The sequence below is a fragment of the Oculina patagonica genome, chromosome 7 (genome assembly GCF_052425735.1).
Source record: "Oculina patagonica isolate OP01 chromosome 7, crgOcupat, whole genome shotgun sequence".
Classification (NCBI taxonomy): Eukaryota; Metazoa; Cnidaria; class Anthozoa; order Scleractinia; family Oculinidae; genus Oculina; species Oculina patagonica.
The window spans coordinates 27,750,267-27,769,712 of record NC_135764.1 but is presented as its reverse complement, the minus strand read 5'-3'; the positions used below and the strand labels follow the sequence as shown (position 1 = coordinate 27,769,712).

The following is a 19,446-nucleotide window of genomic DNA, read 5'->3' as shown; positions in this document are numbered from 1 at the left end:
TTAAAATAGTTTCAGTTGTTATAGAATGGCACAATATTAATTCAAAAGTGAAACTGTACATTAATTTTAGTATCATACATTTCATAATTTCAGAAATATGAACATACCAGTACCCAACCCTTTTTTATTCTGTGAATTGTACTGGGCTTGCCTAGACTGAATTTCAGACATCCCTCTCTGGTCGCCTACTACCCGAGAAGGGACGTCTGAACACATCTGGTACTAATGGCATCCGGTGACGTCACTACCCGAAAACCAGGAAGTGATTTTGATTGGTTGATTTGAAAATTATTTGCAAAATTAAGTGAAATTATGACTGAATTTTAATGCACGGGGATTGTAATTTGGAAACAGCTGGAAATGTTTGCAAAGAGTTCACCTTCCCAGAAATGAATTTACCAGTCATTTACCTAGAGTTTATTACTTTTTTAGTTTACGTACGGATGCAGAATAGTATTGGGAACTGGCCGGTAGGTTTTAAGTTGGTGGCATTCGTCGCTTCAACATGCAGTGTTTGTAATGATTTAATCTAGTATATAATACCTGTACAGATGATAAATCAGTGTGATGCGATTCCCAGAGGTTATTTCTTTTATTTCATGTTCAACATCAGTGTAGAAAGCAGCCCATTGACACTTGGCAGTAGCCCGACCAGGGCCCAAATTGTAACTGCGCTCCTGCCCCATGTGGCGCACCAATAATGTACCCCCTTTGTGCTTCACAGGCAACGATAGAACAAGGGTTCCAAAGTGGTTTCCATCCTTCTGCGTGTCCCTGTGTGGCAGGAAAAATGATCCCTTCTCATACACCAACAGTTTATAGAACCTGAGTTCCACGTTACTGGACTTGAGTCCAGGTGCAAGAACACTGCTAGCTTCAGTCTTCAGCTCATCAAAAGCTTTGTTCCAAGTGGGATTGTTACAAACTGTAAACTCTTCAGGATTCAGCTGCCAACATGACCTCACTGTTGTATCAACAACTGTTTCCTCATTTCTGCCAAATGGAGCCTGACTACACAGACCAATCAGACCTTGGATGGAGATAGCTGTGCGATTAACATGGTTCTTTTTACCCTCCGTGAAGGAAGGATCGAGAAAAGTGTACGAAGCCTTTAGACGAATGTCAGGAACTACAGGACACACACCTTTCCAAAAAGTATACACAAAATGTCATCTAATAAACAGTCATAATAATAATAATAATTTATGAATTTAAATTGCGCTTCTTAACATGTAAATGAGCAAAAGCGCATTACAATATTAAAACTTAAGAACTATCGCACATAACTATCATACATGATAAGATGGGTTATTAGCACAACAGCCGACTACAACTGCATTCAATTTAAATCAGTAAAGTCTGACTTGCTGGGATGCAAGTTAATTTAGAAAGAATGGAGGGTCAGACCAGGTTTGTATGGGTTATCGAAACCAATAAAGTCACAAATTTTACAATTTCATTTTCCAGGCCTTCAAAGTCATGGAATTTTAAAGTGGCGGCCAAGGAAAGTCATGAAAAATGGTATTAATGCACAAAAAGATTAGGCAGGTTATTTTCTGTGAAGAAAAGGGTAGAGTCGCACAACCAAGTCCCGTAATGTGAGCCTGCACTACACACAACACACAAGGCATGCTGACAGCATGAGCCAGAAAAAAATTCTTTGCATGAGTGGCCCGAGTATGGAACACCATTTCAGTGCCAACCAAGCAGCCAATTATAATTCTCAAATTGCAGCTGCTTAATATATAGGAGCTCAAATGTAGCATAAAAATTTACAAATAACTTACTGAGATCAAATTTGTACAATTATTGATACGTACCCTGACATACGCGTCCAAGCACAATTTGGTTAAGACCTTCTCCTAACATTTACCACTTATTAATATTTGCGATGTTACATGCACCTTGTACTTAAAGTTTAGCACAGCTTAGCTAAGAACTCAGTTCATTCAGGGCACACATACGTAGAATCAAAACGTTTTTGAGCTAGGTGTATTAACCTGAGCAAGCGAAGTCTCCAGGAAATGTATTGCACTGGATAAGATCTGTAAGCCTTTCAAACTCTTCTTCTACATCAAATATATCATCTGCCATCTTGGACTACTGTTGAAAGACAAGGACAACATTAAAACAAATAAAGAAATCCTGGTTCAAGTTTTCAGTACAATTTTTATCATGTCAAATCAAAATACCGTAGAAGGTTATAAACCCTGGGCTTATACAACTTCGTAAGGGCTTTTGGGTGGGCTTATAAGCGGAGGGGCTTATATTCGGGAGGGCTTATAAGCGGAAGGAAAAAAACGTTTCGAAACGAGCCTCGGTAGTGTTGATCGAAATACGTTTTTAACTTAAAAACGCACAAAAAGCAACATTTAGCCCTGTTCAGTACTGTCATCTGGTAGAGGGGGGCTTATATCCAGGGGGGGGGGGGGGCTTATAACCGGATGTATTTTTTTGTTTCCAGGTTGATGGGCCTATAACTGGGGGGGCTTATAAGCGGGGGGGGGGCTTATAAATTTTACGGTATGGCTTTTCTTTTAAAGGCTAAACTTGATAGTTGTTTACAAAAATGAATGAGATGTCTTCAAAACTGTGACATGTCATGTTACAGTGTTGATGCTAAACAGAGCCATTCTATTTTATATGCACCCCCACCCTCCCCCCCCCACCCCCCGACTATTTATAAGGTACCGTATTTTCTCAATTAAACGCCCCCGGCGTTTATTTCAAACTTGGCTCCGTGGATCTGGCGTTAATTTGAATGGCGCAGTTTTTTTGAGCAAAATTTTTATGAAACAAGGGTTTTTAATCATTATTCGTGACATGAATGTATCTTGCCATCATATCTAGAGCATATTACACCTCAAATAAATGCCTAAAAGGCTTACTTACCAATTTACCTTCAAGACCCGGCGTTTATTCGGGGCCCGGCGTTTAATTGAGAAAATATGGTAAGTTAAAATTTACACCTAAGAAAAAAAGATCAAAGTGTAAACATTTATACCCCCCTTCAGAAGTAACCCAGTTTTTCAAAACCTCTCAGAAAAAAGCCAACTTTTCCCTACCCCTTTAGAAATATTCGAAAGATCAAAAGAACGCCGTCATGGCTAGCCCCTCAGACTTTCTGACAATGCCCCTTCAGAAAATCTCATCTATAGGAAGTATAGGACGAGGGGAGAGGGGGGGGGGGGTGGTAATAAAGTGGAATGGCTCACAAGTCAGCCAGGGAATTGCTTATTCAAACGAGCAAGTAACCATGGAACATGCCAGCTTAAAGTTTTAACATTTATAGAAGGGATTTTAAAAAAATCGATCACTTTATCGTTTCGAGCTCATATTCAAAGATTCCATTTTGATTGCATACAACCCCGCATAAACCCAAAACAGATTAACGATATGCTCACACGAGCTGTAGTGAGGGTGTAAAGAATTTTAACCTGAGCAGAACAGGAAAGGACCGGGAGCTTCAAGGCTCAGCAGAAGACATGCGAGAGCCGTACGTGATTCGAGTTGTCTGGTCTTGCAATTGAACGAGAGAATTTTTGAAGGTTGCGATCAAATTCGTCCGCCAGACTCACTGCATCGGTTGCTAATAATCTAAACTGCAATATGGCACAATGAATATAAGCATTATGGGCTACATACCGCTATAAATCAGCAAAGATACTGCCACAACATAACTGCAAACCTTCCCTCGAGACCAAAATGTCAATGAATGAAAAGCGCGCCAAATCGATCACATGACATCGATCTGGTCCCGAGCGGGGGAGGGGAAGGTGGGAAGGGTCTCCAAATGAAATGGGCAGGGAAGTTCCTCATCTCTCTTACGGGTGTAAATTTCAGAATTTTTTAGCCATCGAGGTTTCGGTTAGGGTTGTACACAATCAGATATACAAATATACATGTATTTTGGTACTTTGTATTTTGGTGCTGTTTTCAGCACCTTAACTTTGATGGTCTAATGTACTAGGCCTGTCTCTCAGTTGACGGCTTGACGCGACAGTTACGGTATCAAACAGATGGCCAATCATTGGTGAGCAAGTTGCGATTTTTTTTGCCATTACAAGTTGCTACAGCAACGGTATAACCTGTTAAAGCACCCTTAAATAAATAACTGAATAACGAATTCGATGACATATTTTTTTTTCCTGAATCTGCAAACTTTTAAAGAAATCTACACATGGAGTTCAAAGCCACCTTAACTTTCTGAAAATATAACGTGGCTTTGAACCTCATGTACACATTTTGTTTAAACTTTTTTTGAGTTATTAGCAGTTAAAGCTAAAAGAGGGTGTATTTAGAAGTTTATACTGTTGCTATGGTAACCTATTGTGTCATAAAAATGGGCAACGTGTTCCCTGATCATTGGACATTTGTTTGACACCATGATTGTACCATCAACTGATAAAGAGTGGTTATAGTGACCCATCAAAATCAAAGTCTTGGAAAGTGCTGGAAACTCTACTCATCTAGGATTTCGGTTCTGACTAGCAACCCCGCTCCCTTGATGTGGGAGTCCCTCCCCTGGGCTTTTGGTGCTCAAGTTATGGCAGTTTTCACCAATGGAATTGTACCAGTAATCACATGGAATATGGAATGAATCAAGTACGGTTATGAGCAGAATCTAGAGTTTCTAGAGCGAGTGCAAAATTAAATTTCTGGTCTTTGAAATCATGCGAACTGTCACGCTTTGATAATTTTTGTAACAACTTTAAATGTCCAGGCCACGATCCTTCCCGTCTGCGCCAGGGAGAGTACGAGTCCGCCTTTTGGTCGAGGGTCGAGGGTCGAGGGTACATTGTCGAGGGTGAGGGTAGTATGTCGAGGGTAGGGTCGAGGGTAACAATTATTCCCATATAAACGAAAAACGAAAAACCAATCAGAATGCGACAATTCTTTTCGCACGTGCGAGATGAACATAAACATGCAAAACAAAGCGTGAAGGAAAGGAAAAAAAGAAACATAACATGCCAAAAAATTACATATCACCAATGTTAGCAAAAATAAAGCTTGAATTATTCGGCTTCAAGCATCCTTACTTCATATTTTTTTCTCCAACGCCGACGGATGCCGTGCAAAATAGAAAAAAAAATAGAGAAACAACTAGACACAGATCAACAAGGGGAGAACTAGGAGAACCAGGAGAACAAGGAGAACCAGGAAAAACAAGAGAACCAGGAGAATCAGGAGAACCACGTGAACCACGTGAACCACGTAAACCAGGTCAACCAGGTGAACCAGATAAACCACATGAACCACATGAACCAGGACAGACAGGTAAACTAGGAAACCCAGGTGAACCAGGAGAACCAGGCGAACGAGGTGAATCAGGAGAACTAGGAGAACCAGGAGAACCAGGAGAACTAGGAGAACCAGGTGAGCCAGAAGAACTAGGAGAACCAGTGGAACCAGTACAAAACGTGACCACGTGATCCAGGAGAACCAGAAGAACCAGGAGAACCAGGAGAACCAGGAAAACGAGGAGAACTAAGAGAACTAGGAGAACAGGGAGAACCAGAATAACCAGGTGAACGAGGAGAACCAGGACAACTTGGAAAACCAGGAGAACCAGGGAACTAAGAGAACCAGGAGAACCAGGTGAACCAAGAGAACCAGGAGAACTAAGAGAACTAGAAAAACAAGAAGAACCAGGTGAACAAGGAAAACTAAGAGAACTAGGAGAAGAGGGAGAACCAGGAGAACCAGATGAACCAGGAGAACTAGGAGAACTAGGAATACCAGGAGAACCAGAAGAACCAGGAGAACCAGGTGAACCAGGAGAACCCGGAGAACCAGGAAAACTTGGTGAACCACGTAAACCAGGAGAACTAGGAGAACCAGGAGAACCAGGTGAACCAGGAAAACTAAGAGAACCGGGAGAACCAGGTGAACCAGGAGAACTAGGAGAACTAGGAGAACTAGGAAAACCAGGAGAACCAGTTGAACCAGGAGAACTTGGACAACTAGGAGAATCAGGACAACCAGAAGAACCAGGTTAATCAGGAGAACTAGGAGAACTAGGAGAATTAGGAGAACAAGTTGAACCAGGAGAACCAGGAGAATCAGGTAAAACAGGTGAACCAGGAGAACTATCAGAACCAGGTGAACCAGGACAACCAGTTGAACCAGGAGAACTTGGAGAACTAGGAGAATCAGGAGAACCAGGAGAACTAGGAGAACCAGGTAAACCAGGGGAACCAGGGGAACTAGGTGAACCAGGACAACCAGGAAAACTAGGAGAACCAGGTGAACCAGGGGAACCAGGGGAACTAGGTGAACCAAGAGAACCAGGAGAACCAGGTTAACCACGTGAACCACGTGGTCCACGTAAACCAGGAGAACTAGGAGAACCAGGAGAACCAGGTGAACCAGGAGAACCAGGTGAACCATGTAAATCAGGAGAACAAGGAGAACCAAGGAAAACAAGGAGAACCAGGAGAACCAGGAGAACCAGGTGAACCAGGAGAACTAGGAGAACCAGGAGAACCAGGTAAACCAGGTCAACCAGGTCAACCAGGTGAACCAGGAGAACCAGGAGAACCATGTAAATCAGGAGAACTAGGAGAACCAGGAGAACCAATTGAACCAGGAGAACTTGAGGAACTAGGAGAATCAGAAGAACCAGGAGAACCAGGTAAACCAGAAGAACCAGGTGAACCAGGAGAACCAGGAGATCCATGTAAATCAGGAGAATTAGGAGAACCAAGGAAAACCAGGAGAACCAGGAGAACTTGGAGAACTTGGAGAACCAGGTGAACCAGGAGAACTAGGAGAATCAGGAGAACCAGGTAAAGCAGGTCAACCAGGTGAACCAGGAGAACCATGTAAATCAGGAGAACTAGGAGAACCAGGTAAACCAGGAGAACCAGGAGAACTTGGAGAACCAGGAGAACCAGGAGAACTAGGAGAACCAGGAGAACCAGGTGAACCAGGAGAACAAGGAAAACTAAGAGAACTAGGAGAAGAGGAAGAACCAGGAGAACCAGGTGAACCAAGAGAACCAGGAGAACTTGGAGAACCAGGAGAACCAGGAGAACCAGGAGAACCAGGAGAACCAGGAGAACCAGGAGAATTATGTGAACCAGGACAACCTGGAAAACTAAGAGAACTAGGAGAAGAGGAAGAACCAGGAGAACCAGGTGAACTAGGAGAACCAGGAGAAACAGGAGAACTAGGAGAACCAGGAGAACCAGCAGAAACAGAAGAACCAGGAGCACCAGGTGATCAGAATTTAGACAACCAGGAGAACCAGGTGAAGCAGGAGAACCAGGAAAACCAGGAGAACCAGGAGAACCAAGAGAACCAGGAGAACCAGGAGAACCAGGAGAACTAGGAGAACCAGGTAATTGGAATTTAAAGAACCAGGAGAAACAGGTGAAATAGGAGAACCAAGTGATCGGAATTTAGAGAACCAGGAAAACTGGTAGAAACAGGAGAACCTAGAGAACCAGGTGAACAAGGTGAGCCAGGAGAACCAGGAGAACCAGGTGTTCGGAATTTAGGGAACCAGGTGATTGGAATTTAGAGAACCATGAGAACAAGGTGATCAAAATTTAGAGAACCAGGAGAACTAGGAGAACAAGGTGAACCAGGTAAACTAGGAAAACCAGGAGAAACAGGAGAACCAGGAGAACCAGAAAAATCAGGTGATCAGGATTTAGAAAACCAGGAGAACCACGAGAACCACGAGAACCACGAGAACCGCGAGAACCCCGAGCACCAGGAGAACCAGGAGAACCAGGTGAACCAGGTGAACTTGGTGAACTAGGTGAACCAGGTGAACAAGGTGAACCAAGAGAACCTGGAGAACCACGAGAACCAGGAGAACAAGGTGATCGGCATTTAGAGAACCAGGTGAACCATGAGAACCAGGAGAACCAGGTGGTCGGAATTTAGAGAACCAGGAGAACAAGGAGAACCAGGTGATCGGAATTTAGAGAACCAGGAGAACTAGGAGAACCAGGTGAACCAGGTGAACTAGGAGAACCAGGAGAAACAGGAGAACTAGGAGAACCAGGAGAACCAGGAGAAACAGAAGAACCAGGAGCACCAGGTGATCAGAATTTAGACAACCAGGAGAACCAGGTGAAGCAGGAGAACCAGGAAAACCAGGAGAACCAGGAGAACCAAGAGAACCAGGAGAACCAGGAGAACCAGGAGAACTAGGAGAACCAGGTAATTGGAATTTAAAGAACCAGGAGAAACAGGTGAAATAGGAGAACCAAGTGATCGGAATTTAGAGAACCAGGAAAACTGGTAGAAACTGGAGAACCTAGAGAACCAGGTGAACAAGGTGAGCCAGGAGAACCAGGAGAACCAGGTGTTCGGAATTTAGGGAACCAGGTGATTGGAATTTAGAGAACCATGAGAACAAGGTGATCAAAATTTAGAGAACCAGGAGAACTAGGAGAACAAGGTGAACCAGGTAAACTAGGAAAACCAGGAGAAACAGGAGAACCAGGAGAACCAGAAAAATCAGGTGATCAGGATTTAGAAAACCAGGAGAACCACGAGAACCACGAGAACCGCGAGAACCCCGAGCACCAGGAGAACCAGGAGAACCAGGTGAACCAGGTGAACTAGGTGAACTAGGTGAACCAGGTGAACAAGGTGAACCAGGAGAACCTGGAGAACCACGAGAACCAGGAGAACAAGGTGATCGGCATTTAGAGAACCAGGTGAACCATGAGAACCAGGAGAACCAGGTGGTCGGAATTTAGAGAACCAGGAGAACAAGGAGAACCAGGTGATCGGAATTTAGAGAACCAGGAGAACTAGGAGAACCAGGTGAACCAGGTGAACTAGGAGAACCAGGAGAACCAGGAGAACCAGGTGATCAGAATTTAGAGAACCAGGAGAACCAGGTGAACCAGGAGAACCAGGAGAACGAGGAGAACCAGGAGAACAAAGAGGACAAAGAGAACCAGGAGAACTAGGAGAACCAGGTAATTGGAATTTAAAGAACCAGGAGAAACAGGTGAACTACGAGAACCAAGTGATCGGAATTTAGAGAACCAGGAAAACCAGGAGAACCAGGAGAACCAAGAGAACCAGGAGAACCAGGAGAACTTGGAAAACAAGGAAAACAAGGAGAACCAGGAGAACCACGTGATCGGAATTTAAAGAACCAGGAGAACCAGGTGAACTAGGAGAACCAGGTGATTGGAATTTAGACAACCAGGAGAACCAGGTGAACCAGGAGAATCATGTGAACCAGGAGAACCAGGAGAACCAGGTGATCGGAATCGAGAGAACCAGGAGAACCAGGAGAACCAGAAGAACCAGGAAAACCACGAGATCCAGGTGATCGGAATCGAGAGAACCAGGAGAACCGGGTGAACCAGAAGAACCAGGAGAACCATAAGAACCACGAGAACCACGAGAACCAGGTGATCGGGATCGAGAAAACCAGGAGTACCAGGTGAACCAGGAGAACCAAAAGACCCAGGAGAACTTGGAAAACCAGGAGAACCAGGAGAACCACGTGATCGGAATTTAGAGAACCAGGAGAACCAGGTGAACTAGGAGAACCAGGTGATCGGAATTTAGAGAACCAGGAGAACCAGGAGAAGCAGGAGAATCAAGAGAACCAGGTGAACCAGGAGAACTTGGAAAACAAGGAGACCCAGGAGAACTTGGAAAACCAGGAGAACCAGGAGAACCACGTGATCGGAATTTAGAGAACCAGGAGAACCAGGTGAACTAGGAGAACCAGGTGATCGGAATTTAGAGAACCAGGAGAACCAGGAGAAGCAGGAGAATCAAGAGAACCAGGTGAACCAGGAGAACTTGGAAAACAAGGAGAACCAGGAGAACCACGTGATCGGAATTTAGAGAACCAGGAGAACCAGGTGATCTGAATTTAGACAACCAGGAGGACCGGGTGAACCAGGAGAATCAGGTGAACCAGGAAAACCAGGAGAACCAGGAGAACCAGGTGATCGGAATTGAGAGAACCAGGAGAACCAGGTAAACCAGGACAACCAGGAGAACCAGAAGAACCAGGAGAACCACGAGATCCAGGTGATCGGAATCGAGAGAACCAGGAGAACCGGGTAATCCAGAAGAACCAGGTGAACCAGGTCTACCATGAGAACCAGGAGAACCAGGTGATCGACATTTAGAGAACCAGGAGAACTACGTGAACCAGGAGAACCAGGAACCAGGTTAATCAGGAGAACTAGGAGAACTAGGAGAATTAGGAGAACAAGTTGAACCAGGAGAACCAGGAGAATCAGGTAAAACAGGTGAACCAGGAGAACTATCAGAACCAGGTGAACCAGGACAACCAGTTGAACCAGGAGAACTTGGAGAACTAGGAGAATCAGGAGAACCAGGAGAACTAGGAGAACCAGGTAAACCAGGGGAACCAGGGGAACTAGGTGAACCAGGACAACCAGGAAAACTAGGAGAACCAGGTGAACCAGGGGAACCAGGGGAACTAGGTGAACCAAGAGAACCAGGAGAACCAGGTTAACCACGTGGTCCACGTAAACCAGGAGAACTAGGAGAACCAGGAGAACCAGGTGAACCAGGAGAACCAGGTGAACCATGTAAATCAGGAGAACAAGGAGAACCAAGGAAAACAAGGAGAACCAGGAGAACTTGGAGAACCAGGAGAACCAGGTGAACCAGGAGAACTAGGAGAACGAGGAGAACCAGGTAAACCAGGTCAACCAGGTCAACCAGGTGAACCAGGAGAACCAGGAGAACCAGGAGAACCAATTGAACCAGGAGAACTTGAGGAACTAGGAGAATCAGAAGAACCAGGAGAACCAGGTAAACCAGAAGAACCAGGTGAACCAGGAGAACCAGGAGATCCATGTAAATCAGGAGAATTAGGAGAACCAAGGAAAACCAGGAGAACCAGGAGAACTTGGAGAACTTGGAGAACCAGGTGAACCAGGAGAACTAGGAGAATCAGGAGAACCAGGTAAACCAGGTCAACCAGGTGAACCAGGAGAACCATGTAAATCAGGAGAACTAGGAGAACCAGGTAAACCAGGAGAACCAGGAGAACTTGGAGAACCAGGAGAACCAGGAGAACTAGGAGAACCAGGAGAACCAGGTGAACCAGGAGAACAAGGAAAACTAAGAGAACTAGGAGAAGAGGAAGAACCAGGAGAACCAGGTGAACCAAGAGAACCAGGAGAACTTGGAGAACCAGGAGAACCAGGAGAACCAGGAGAATTATGTGAACCAGGACAACCTGGAAAACTAAGAGAACTAGGAGAAGAGGAAGAACCAGGAGAACCAGGTGAACTAGGAGAACCAGGAGAAACAGGAGAACTAGGAGAACCAGGAGAACCAGGAGAAACAGAAGAACCAGGAGCACCAGGTGATCAGAATTTAGACAACCAGGAGAACCAGGTGAAGCAGGAGAACCAGGAAAACCAGGAGAACCAGGAGAACCAAGAGAACCAGGAGAACCAGGAGAACCAGGAGAACTAGGAGAACCAGGTAATTGGAATTTAAAGAACCAGGAGAAACAGGTGAAATAGGAGAACCAAGTGATCGGAATTTAGAGAACCAGGAAAACTGGTAGAAACAGGAGAACCTAGAGAACCAGGTGAACAAGGTGAGCCAGGAGAACCAGGAGAACCAGGTGTTCGGAATTTAGGGAACCAGGTGATTGGAATTTAGAGAACCATGAGAACAAGGTGATCAAAATTTAGAGAACCAGGAGAACTAGGAGAACAAGGTGAACCAGGTAAACTAAAAAAACCAGGAGAAACAGGAGAACCAGGAGAACCAGAAAAATCAGGTGATCAGGATTTAGAAAACCAGGAGAACCACGAGAACCACGAGAACCACGAGAACCGCGAGAACCCCGAGCACCAGGAGAACCAGGAGAACCAGGTGAACCAGGTGAACTTGGTGAACTAGGTGAACCAGGTGAACAAGGTGAACCAGGAGAACCTGGAGAACCACGAGAACCAGGAGAACAAGGTGATCGGCATTTAGAGAACCAGGTGAACCATAAGAACCAGGAGAACCAGGTGATCGGAATTTAGAGAACCAGGAGAACAAGGAGAACCAGGTGATCGGAATTTAGAGAACCAGGAGAACTAGGAGAACCAGGTGAACCAGGTGAACTAGGAGAACCAGGAGAACCAGGAGAACCAGGTGATCAGAATTTAGAGAACCAGGAGAACCAGGTGAACCAGGAGAACCAGGAGAACGAGGAGAACCAGGAGAACAAAGAGGACAAAGAGAACCAGGAGAACTAGGAGAACCAGGTAATTGGAATTTAAAGAACCAGGAGAAACAGGTGAACTACGAGAACCAAGTGATCGGAATTTAGAGAACCAGGAAAACCAGGAGAACCAGGAGAACCAAGAGAACCAGGAGAACCAGGAGAACCAGGAGAACCAGGAGAACTTGGAAAACAAGGAGAACCAGGAGAACCACGTGATCGGAATTTAAAGAACCAGGAGAACCAGGTGAACTAAAAGAACCAGGTGATTGGAATTTAGACAACCAGGAGAACCAGGTGAACCAGGAGAATCATGTGAACCAGGAGAACCAGGAGAACCAGGTGATCGGAATCGAGAGAACCAGGGGAACCAGAAGAACCAGGAAAACCACGAGATCCAGGTGATCGGAATCGAGAGAACCAGGAGAACCAGGTGAACCAGGAGAACCAGGTGAACCATGTAAATCAGGAGAACAAGGAGAACCAAGGAAAACAAGGAGAACCAGGAGAACTTGGAGAACCAGGAGAACCAGGTGAACCAGGAGAACTAGGAGAACCAGGAGAACCAGGTAAACCAGGTAAACCAGGTCAACCAGGTCAACCAGGTGAACCAGGAGAACCAGGAGAACCATGTAAATCAGGAGAACTAGGAGAACCAGGAAAACCAATTGAACCAGGAGAACTTGAGGAACTAGGAGAATCAGAAGAACCAGGAGAACCAGGTAAACCAGAAGAACCAGGTGAACCAGGAGAACCAGGAGATCCATGTAAATCAGGAGAATTAGGAGAACCAAGGAAAACCAGGAGAACCAGGAGAACTTGGAGAACTTGGAGAACCAGGTGAACCAGGAGAACTAGGAGAATCAGGAGAACCAGGTAAACCAGGTCAACCAGGTGAACCAGGAGAACCATGTAAATCAGGAAAACTAGGAGAACCAGGTAAACCAGGAGAACCAGGAGAACTTAGAGAACCAGGAGAACCAGGAGAACTAGGAGAACCAGGAGAACCAGGTGAACCAGGAGAACAAGGAAAACTAAGAGAACTAGGAGAAGAGGAAGAACCAGGAGAACCAGGTGAACCAAGAGAACCAGGAGAACTTGGAGAACCAGGAGAACCAGGAGAACCAGGAGAACCAGGAGAATTATGTGAACCAGGACAACCTGGAAAACTAAGAGAACTAGGAGAAGAGGAAGAACCAGGAGAACCAGGTGAACTAGGAGAACCAGGAGAAACAGGAGAACTAGGAGAACCAGGAGAACCAGGAGAAACAGAAGAACCAGGAGCACCAGGTGATCAGAATTTAGACAACCAGGAGAACCAGGTGAAGCAGGAGAACCAGGAAAACCAGGAGAACCAGGAGAACCAAGAGAACCAGGAGAACCAGGAGAACCAGGAGAACTAGGAGAACCAGGTAATTGGAATTTAAAGAACCAGGAGAAACAGGTGAAATAGGAGAACCAAGTGATCGGAATTTAGAGAACCAGGAAAACTGGTAGAAACAGGAGAACCTAGAGAACCAGGTGAACAAGGTGAGCCAGGAGAACCAGGAGAACCAGGTGTTCGGAATTTAGGGAACCAGGTGATTGGAATTTAGAGAACCATGAGAACAAGGTGATCAAAATTTAGAGAACCAGGAGAACTAGGAGAACAAGGTGAACCAGGTAAACTAGGAAAACCAGGAGAAACAGGAGAACCAGGAGAACCAGAAAAATCAGGTGATCAGGATTTAGAAAACCAGGAGAACCACGAGAACCACGAGAACCACGAGAACCGCGAAAACCCCGAGCACCAGGAGAACCAGGAGAACCAGGTAAACCAGGTGAACTTGGTGAACTAGGTGAACCAGGTGAACAAGGTGAACCAGGAGAACCTGGAGAACCACGAGAACCAGGAGAACAAGGTGATCGGCATTTAGAGAACCAGGTGAACCATGAGAACCAGGAGAACCAGGTGGTCGGAATTTAGAGAACCAGGAGAACAAGGAGAACCAGGTGATCGGAATTTAGAGAACCAGGAGAACTAGGAGAACCAGGTGAACCAGGTGAACTAGGAGAACCAGGAGAACCAGGAGAACCAGGTAATCAGAATTTAGAGAACCAGGAGAACCAGGTGAACCAGGAGAACCAGGAGAACGAGGAGAACCAGGAGAACAAAGAGGACAAAGAGAACCAGGAGAACTAGGAGAACCAGGTAATTGGAATTTAAAGAACCAGGAGAAACAGGTGAACTACGAGAACCAGGAAAACCAGGAGAACCAGGAGAACCAAGACAACCAGGAGAACCAGGAGAACTTGGAAAACAAGGAGAACCAGGAGAACCACGTGATCGGAATTTAAAGAACCAGGAGAACCAGGTGAACTAGGAGAACCAGGTGATTGGAATTTAGACAACAAGGAGAACCAGGTGAACCAGGAGAATCATGTGAACCAGAAGAACCAGGAGAACCAGGTGATCGGAATCGAGAGAACCAGGGGAACCAGAAGAACCAGGAAAACCACGAGATCCAGGTGATCGGAATCGAGAGAACCAGGAGAACCGGGTGAACCAGAAGAACCAGGAGAACCATAAGAACCACGAGAACCACGAGAACCAGGTGATCGGGATCGAGAAAACCAGGAGTACCAGGTGAACCAGGAGAACCAAAAGACCCAGGAGAACTTGGAAAACCAGGAGAACCAGGAGAACCACGTGATCGGAATTTAGAGAACCAGGAGAACCAGGTGAACTAGGAGAACCAGGTGATCGGAATTTAGAGAACCAGGAGAACCAGGAGAAGCAGGAGAATCAAGAGAACCAGGTGAACCAGGAGAACTTGGAAAACAAGGAGAACCAGGAGAACCACGTGATCGGAATTTAGAGAACCAGGAGAACCAGGTGATCTGAATTTAGACAACCAGGAGGACCGGGTGAACCAGGAGAATCAGGTGAACCAGGAAAACCAGGAGAACCAGGAGAACCAGGTGATCGGAATTGAGAGAACCAGGAGAACCAGGTAAACCAGGACAACCAGGAGAACCACGAGATCCAGGTGATCGGAATCGAGAGAACCAGGAGAACCGGGTGATCCAGAAGAACCAGGTGAACCAGGTCTACCATGAGAACCAGGAGAACCAGGTGATCGACATTTAGAGAACCAGGAGAACTACGTGAACCAGGAGAACCAGGAACCAGGTTAATCAGGAGAACTAGGAGAACTAGGAGAATTAGGAGAACAAGTTGAACCAGGAGAACCAGGAGAATCAGGTAAAACAGGTGAACCAGGAGAACTATCAGAACCAGGTGAACCAGGACAACCAGTTGAACCAGGAGAACTTGGAGAACTAGGAGAATCAGGAGAACCAGGAGAACTAGGAGAACCAGGTAAACCAGGGGAACCAGGGGAACTAGGTGAACCAGGACAACCAGGAAAACTAGGAGAACCAGGTGAACCAGGGGAACCAGGGGAACTAGGTGAACCAAGAGAACCAGGTGAACCAGGAGAACCAGGTGAACCATGTAAATCAGGAGAACAAGGAGAACCAAGGAAAACAAGGAGAACCAGGAGAACTTGGAGAACCAGGAGAACCAGGTGAACCAGGAGAACTAGGAGAACCAGGAGAACCAGGTAAACCAGGTCAACCAGGTCAACCAGGTGAACCAGGAGAACCAGGAGAACCAGGAGAACCAATTGAACCAGGAGAACTTGAGGAACTAGGAGAATCAGAAGAACCAGGAGAACCAGGTAAACCAGAAGAACCAGGTGAACCAGGAGAACCAGGAGATCCATGTAAATCAGGAGAATTAGGAGAACCAAGGAAAACCAGGAGAACCAGGAGAACTTGGAGAACTTGGAGAACCAGGTGAACCAGGAGAACTAGGAGAATCAGGAGAACCAGGTAAACCAGGTCAACCAGGTGAACCAGGAGAACCATGTAAATCAGGAGAACTAGGAGAACCAGGTAAACCAGGAGAACCAGGAGAACTTGGAGAACCAGGAGAACCAGGAGAACTAGGAGAACCAGGAGAACCAGGTGAACCAGGAGAACAAGGAAAACTAAGAGAACTAGGAGAAGAGGAAGAACCAGGAGAACCAGGTGAACCAAGAGAACCAGGAGAACTTGGAGAACCAGGAGAACCAGGAGAACCAATTGAACCAGGAGAACTTGAGGAACTAGGAGAATCAGAAGAACCAGGAGAACCAGGTAAACCAGAAGAACCAGGTGAACCAGGAGAACCAGGAGATCCATGTAAATCAGGAGAATTAGGAGAACCAAGGAAAACCAGGAGAACCAGGAGAACTTGGAGAACTTGGAGAACCAGGTGAACCAGGAGAACTAGGAGAATCAGGAGAACCAGGTAAACCAGGTCAACCAGGTGAACCAGGAGAACCATGTAAATCAGGAGAACTAGGTAAACCAGGAGAACCAGGAGAACCAGGAGAACCAGGTGAACCAGGAGAACAAGGAAAACTAAGAGAACTAGGAGAAGAGGAAGAACCAGGAGAACCAGGTGAACCAAGAGAACCAGGAGAACTTGGAGAACCAGGAGAACCAGGAGAACCAGGAGAACCAGGTGAACCAGGACAACCTGGAAAACTAAGAGAACTAGGAGAAGAGGAAGAACCAGGAGAACCAGGTGAACTAGGAGAACCAGGAGAAACAGGAGAACTAGGAGAACCAGGAGAACCAGGAGAAACAGAAGAACCAGGAGCACCAGGTGATCAGAATTTAGACAACCAGGAGAACCAGGTGAAGCAGGAGAACCAGGAAAACCAGGAGAACCAGGAGAACCAAGAGAACCAGGAGAACCAGGAGAACCAGGAGAACTAGGAGAACCAGGTAATTGGAATTTAAAGAACCAGGAGAAACAGGTGAAATAGGAGAACCAAGTGATCGGAATTTAGAGAACCAGGAAAACTGGTAGAAACAGGAGAACCTAGAGAACCAGGTGAACAAGGTGAGCCAGGAGAACCAGGAGAACCAGGTGTTCGGAATTTAGGGAACCAGGTGATTGGAATTTAGAGAACCATGAGAACAAGGTGATCAAAATTTAGAGAACCAGGAGAACTAGGAGAACAAGGTGAACCAGGTAAACTAGGAAAACCAGGAGAAACAGGAGAACCAGGAGAACCAGAAAAATCAGGTGATCAGGATTAAGAAAACCAGGAGAACCACGAGAACCACGAGAACCACGAGAACCGCGAGAACCCCGAGCACCAGGAGAACCAGGAGAACCAGGTGAACCAGGTGAACTTGGTGAACTAGGTGAACCAGGTGAACAAGGTGAACCAGGAGAACCTGGAGAACCACGAGAACCAGGAGAACAAGGTGATCGGCATTTAGAGAACCAGGTGAACCATGAGAACCAGGAGAACCAGGTGATCGGAATTTAGAGAACCAGGAGAACAAGGAGAACCAGGTGATCGGAATTTAGAGAACCAGGAGAACTAGGAGAACCAGGTGAACCAGGTGAACTAGGAGAACCAGGAGAACCAGGAGAACCAGGTGATCAGAATTTAGAGAACCAGGAGAACCAGGTGAACCAGGAGAACCAGGAGAACGAGGAGAACCAGGAGAACAAAGAGGACAAAGAGAACCAGGAGAACTAAGAGAACCAGGTAATTGGAATTTAAAGAACCAGGAGAAACAGGTGAACTACGAGAACCAAGTGATCGGAATTTAGAGAACCAGGAAAACCAGGAGAACCAGGAGAACCAAGAGAACCAGGAGAACCAGGAGAACTTGGAAAACAAGGAGAACCAGGAGAACCACGTGATCGGAATTTAAAGAACCAGGAGAACCAGGTGAACTAGGAGAACCAGGTGATTGGAATTTAGACAACCAGGAGAACCACGTGAACCAGGAGAATCATGTGAACCAGGAGAACCAGGAGAACCAGGTGATCGGAATCGAGAGAACCAGGGGAACCAGAAGAACCAGGAAAACCACGAGATCCAGGTGATCGGAATCGAGAGAACCAGGAGAACCGGGTGAACCAGAAGAACCAGGAGAACCATAAGAACCACGAGAACCACGAGAACCAGGTGATCGGGATCGAGAAAACCAGGAGTACCAGGTGAACCAGGAGAACCAAAAGACCCAGGAGAACTTGGAAAACCAGGAGAACCAGGAGAACCACGTGATCGGAATTTAGAGAACCAGGAGAACCAGGTGAACTAGGAGAACCAGGTGATCGGAATTTAGAGAACCAGGAGAAGCAGGAGAATCAAGAGAACCAGGTGAACCAGGAGAACTTGGAAAACAAGGAGAACCAGGAGAACCACGTGCTCGGAATTTAGAGAACCAGGAGAACCAGGTGATCTGAATTTAGACAACCAGAAGGACCGGGTGAACCAGGAGAATCAGGTGAACCAGGAGAACCAGGAGAACCAGGAGAACCAGGTGATCGGAATTGAGAGAACCAGGAGAACCAGGTAAACCAGGAGAACCAGAAGAACCAGGAGAACCACGAGATCCAGGTGATCGGAATCGAGAGAACCAGGAGAACCGGGTGATCCAGAAGAACCAGGTGAACCAGGTCTACCATGAGAACCAGGAGAACCAGGTGATCGACATTTAGAGAACCAGGAGAACTACGTGAACCAGGAGAACCATAAGAACCACGAGAACCACGAGAACCAGGTGATCGGGATCGAGAAAACCAGGAGTACCAGGTGAACCAGGAGAACCAAAAGACCCAGGAGAACTTGGAAAACCAGGAGAACCAGGAGAACCACGTGATCGGAATTTAGAGAACCAGGAGAACCAGGTGAACTAGGAGAACCAGGTGATCGGAATTTAGAGAACCAGGAAAACCAGGAAAAGCATGAGAATCAAGAGAACCAGGTGAACCAGGAGAACTTGGAAAACAAGGAGAACCAGGAGAACCACGTGATCGGAATTTAGAGAACCAGGAGAACCAGGTGATCGGAATTTAGACAACCAGGAGGACCGGGTGAACCAGGAGAATCAGGTGAACCAGGAGAACCAGGAGAACTAGGAGAACCAGGTGATCGGAATTGAGAGAACCAGGAGAACCAGGTAAACCAGGACAACCAGGAGAACCAGAAGAACCAGGAGAACCACGAGATCCAGGTGATCGGAATCGAGAGAACCAGGAGAACCAGGAGAACCAGAAGAACCAGGTGAACCAGGAGAACGAGGAAAACCAGGAGAACCATAAGAACCACGAGAACCAGGAGAACCAGGTGATCGGAATCGAGACAACCAGGAGAACTAGGAGAACCAGGAGACCCAGGAGAACCAGGTGA

At 46.3% G+C, this 19,446-nt stretch overlaps 1 protein-coding gene across 2 annotated transcripts in view; it reads right to left on the bottom strand.

Moving 5' to 3' along the window:
* LOC144660604 (uncharacterized) overlaps positions 1-19,446 on the bottom strand; it is a 79,488-nt gene that overhangs the window by 3,830 nt on the left and 56,212 nt on the right. For both annotated transcript variants that reach the window (XR_013572118.1, XM_078521271.1), the window contains exon 3: positions 544-1,144. Coding sequence is in view for 1 of the 2 variants with exons in the window: in XM_078521271.1 (XP_078377397.1) it covers positions 544-1,144 (601 nt within the window). In the remaining variant the exon portion in view is untranslated. The remainder of the gene's footprint in view (positions 1-543; positions 1,145-19,446) is intronic.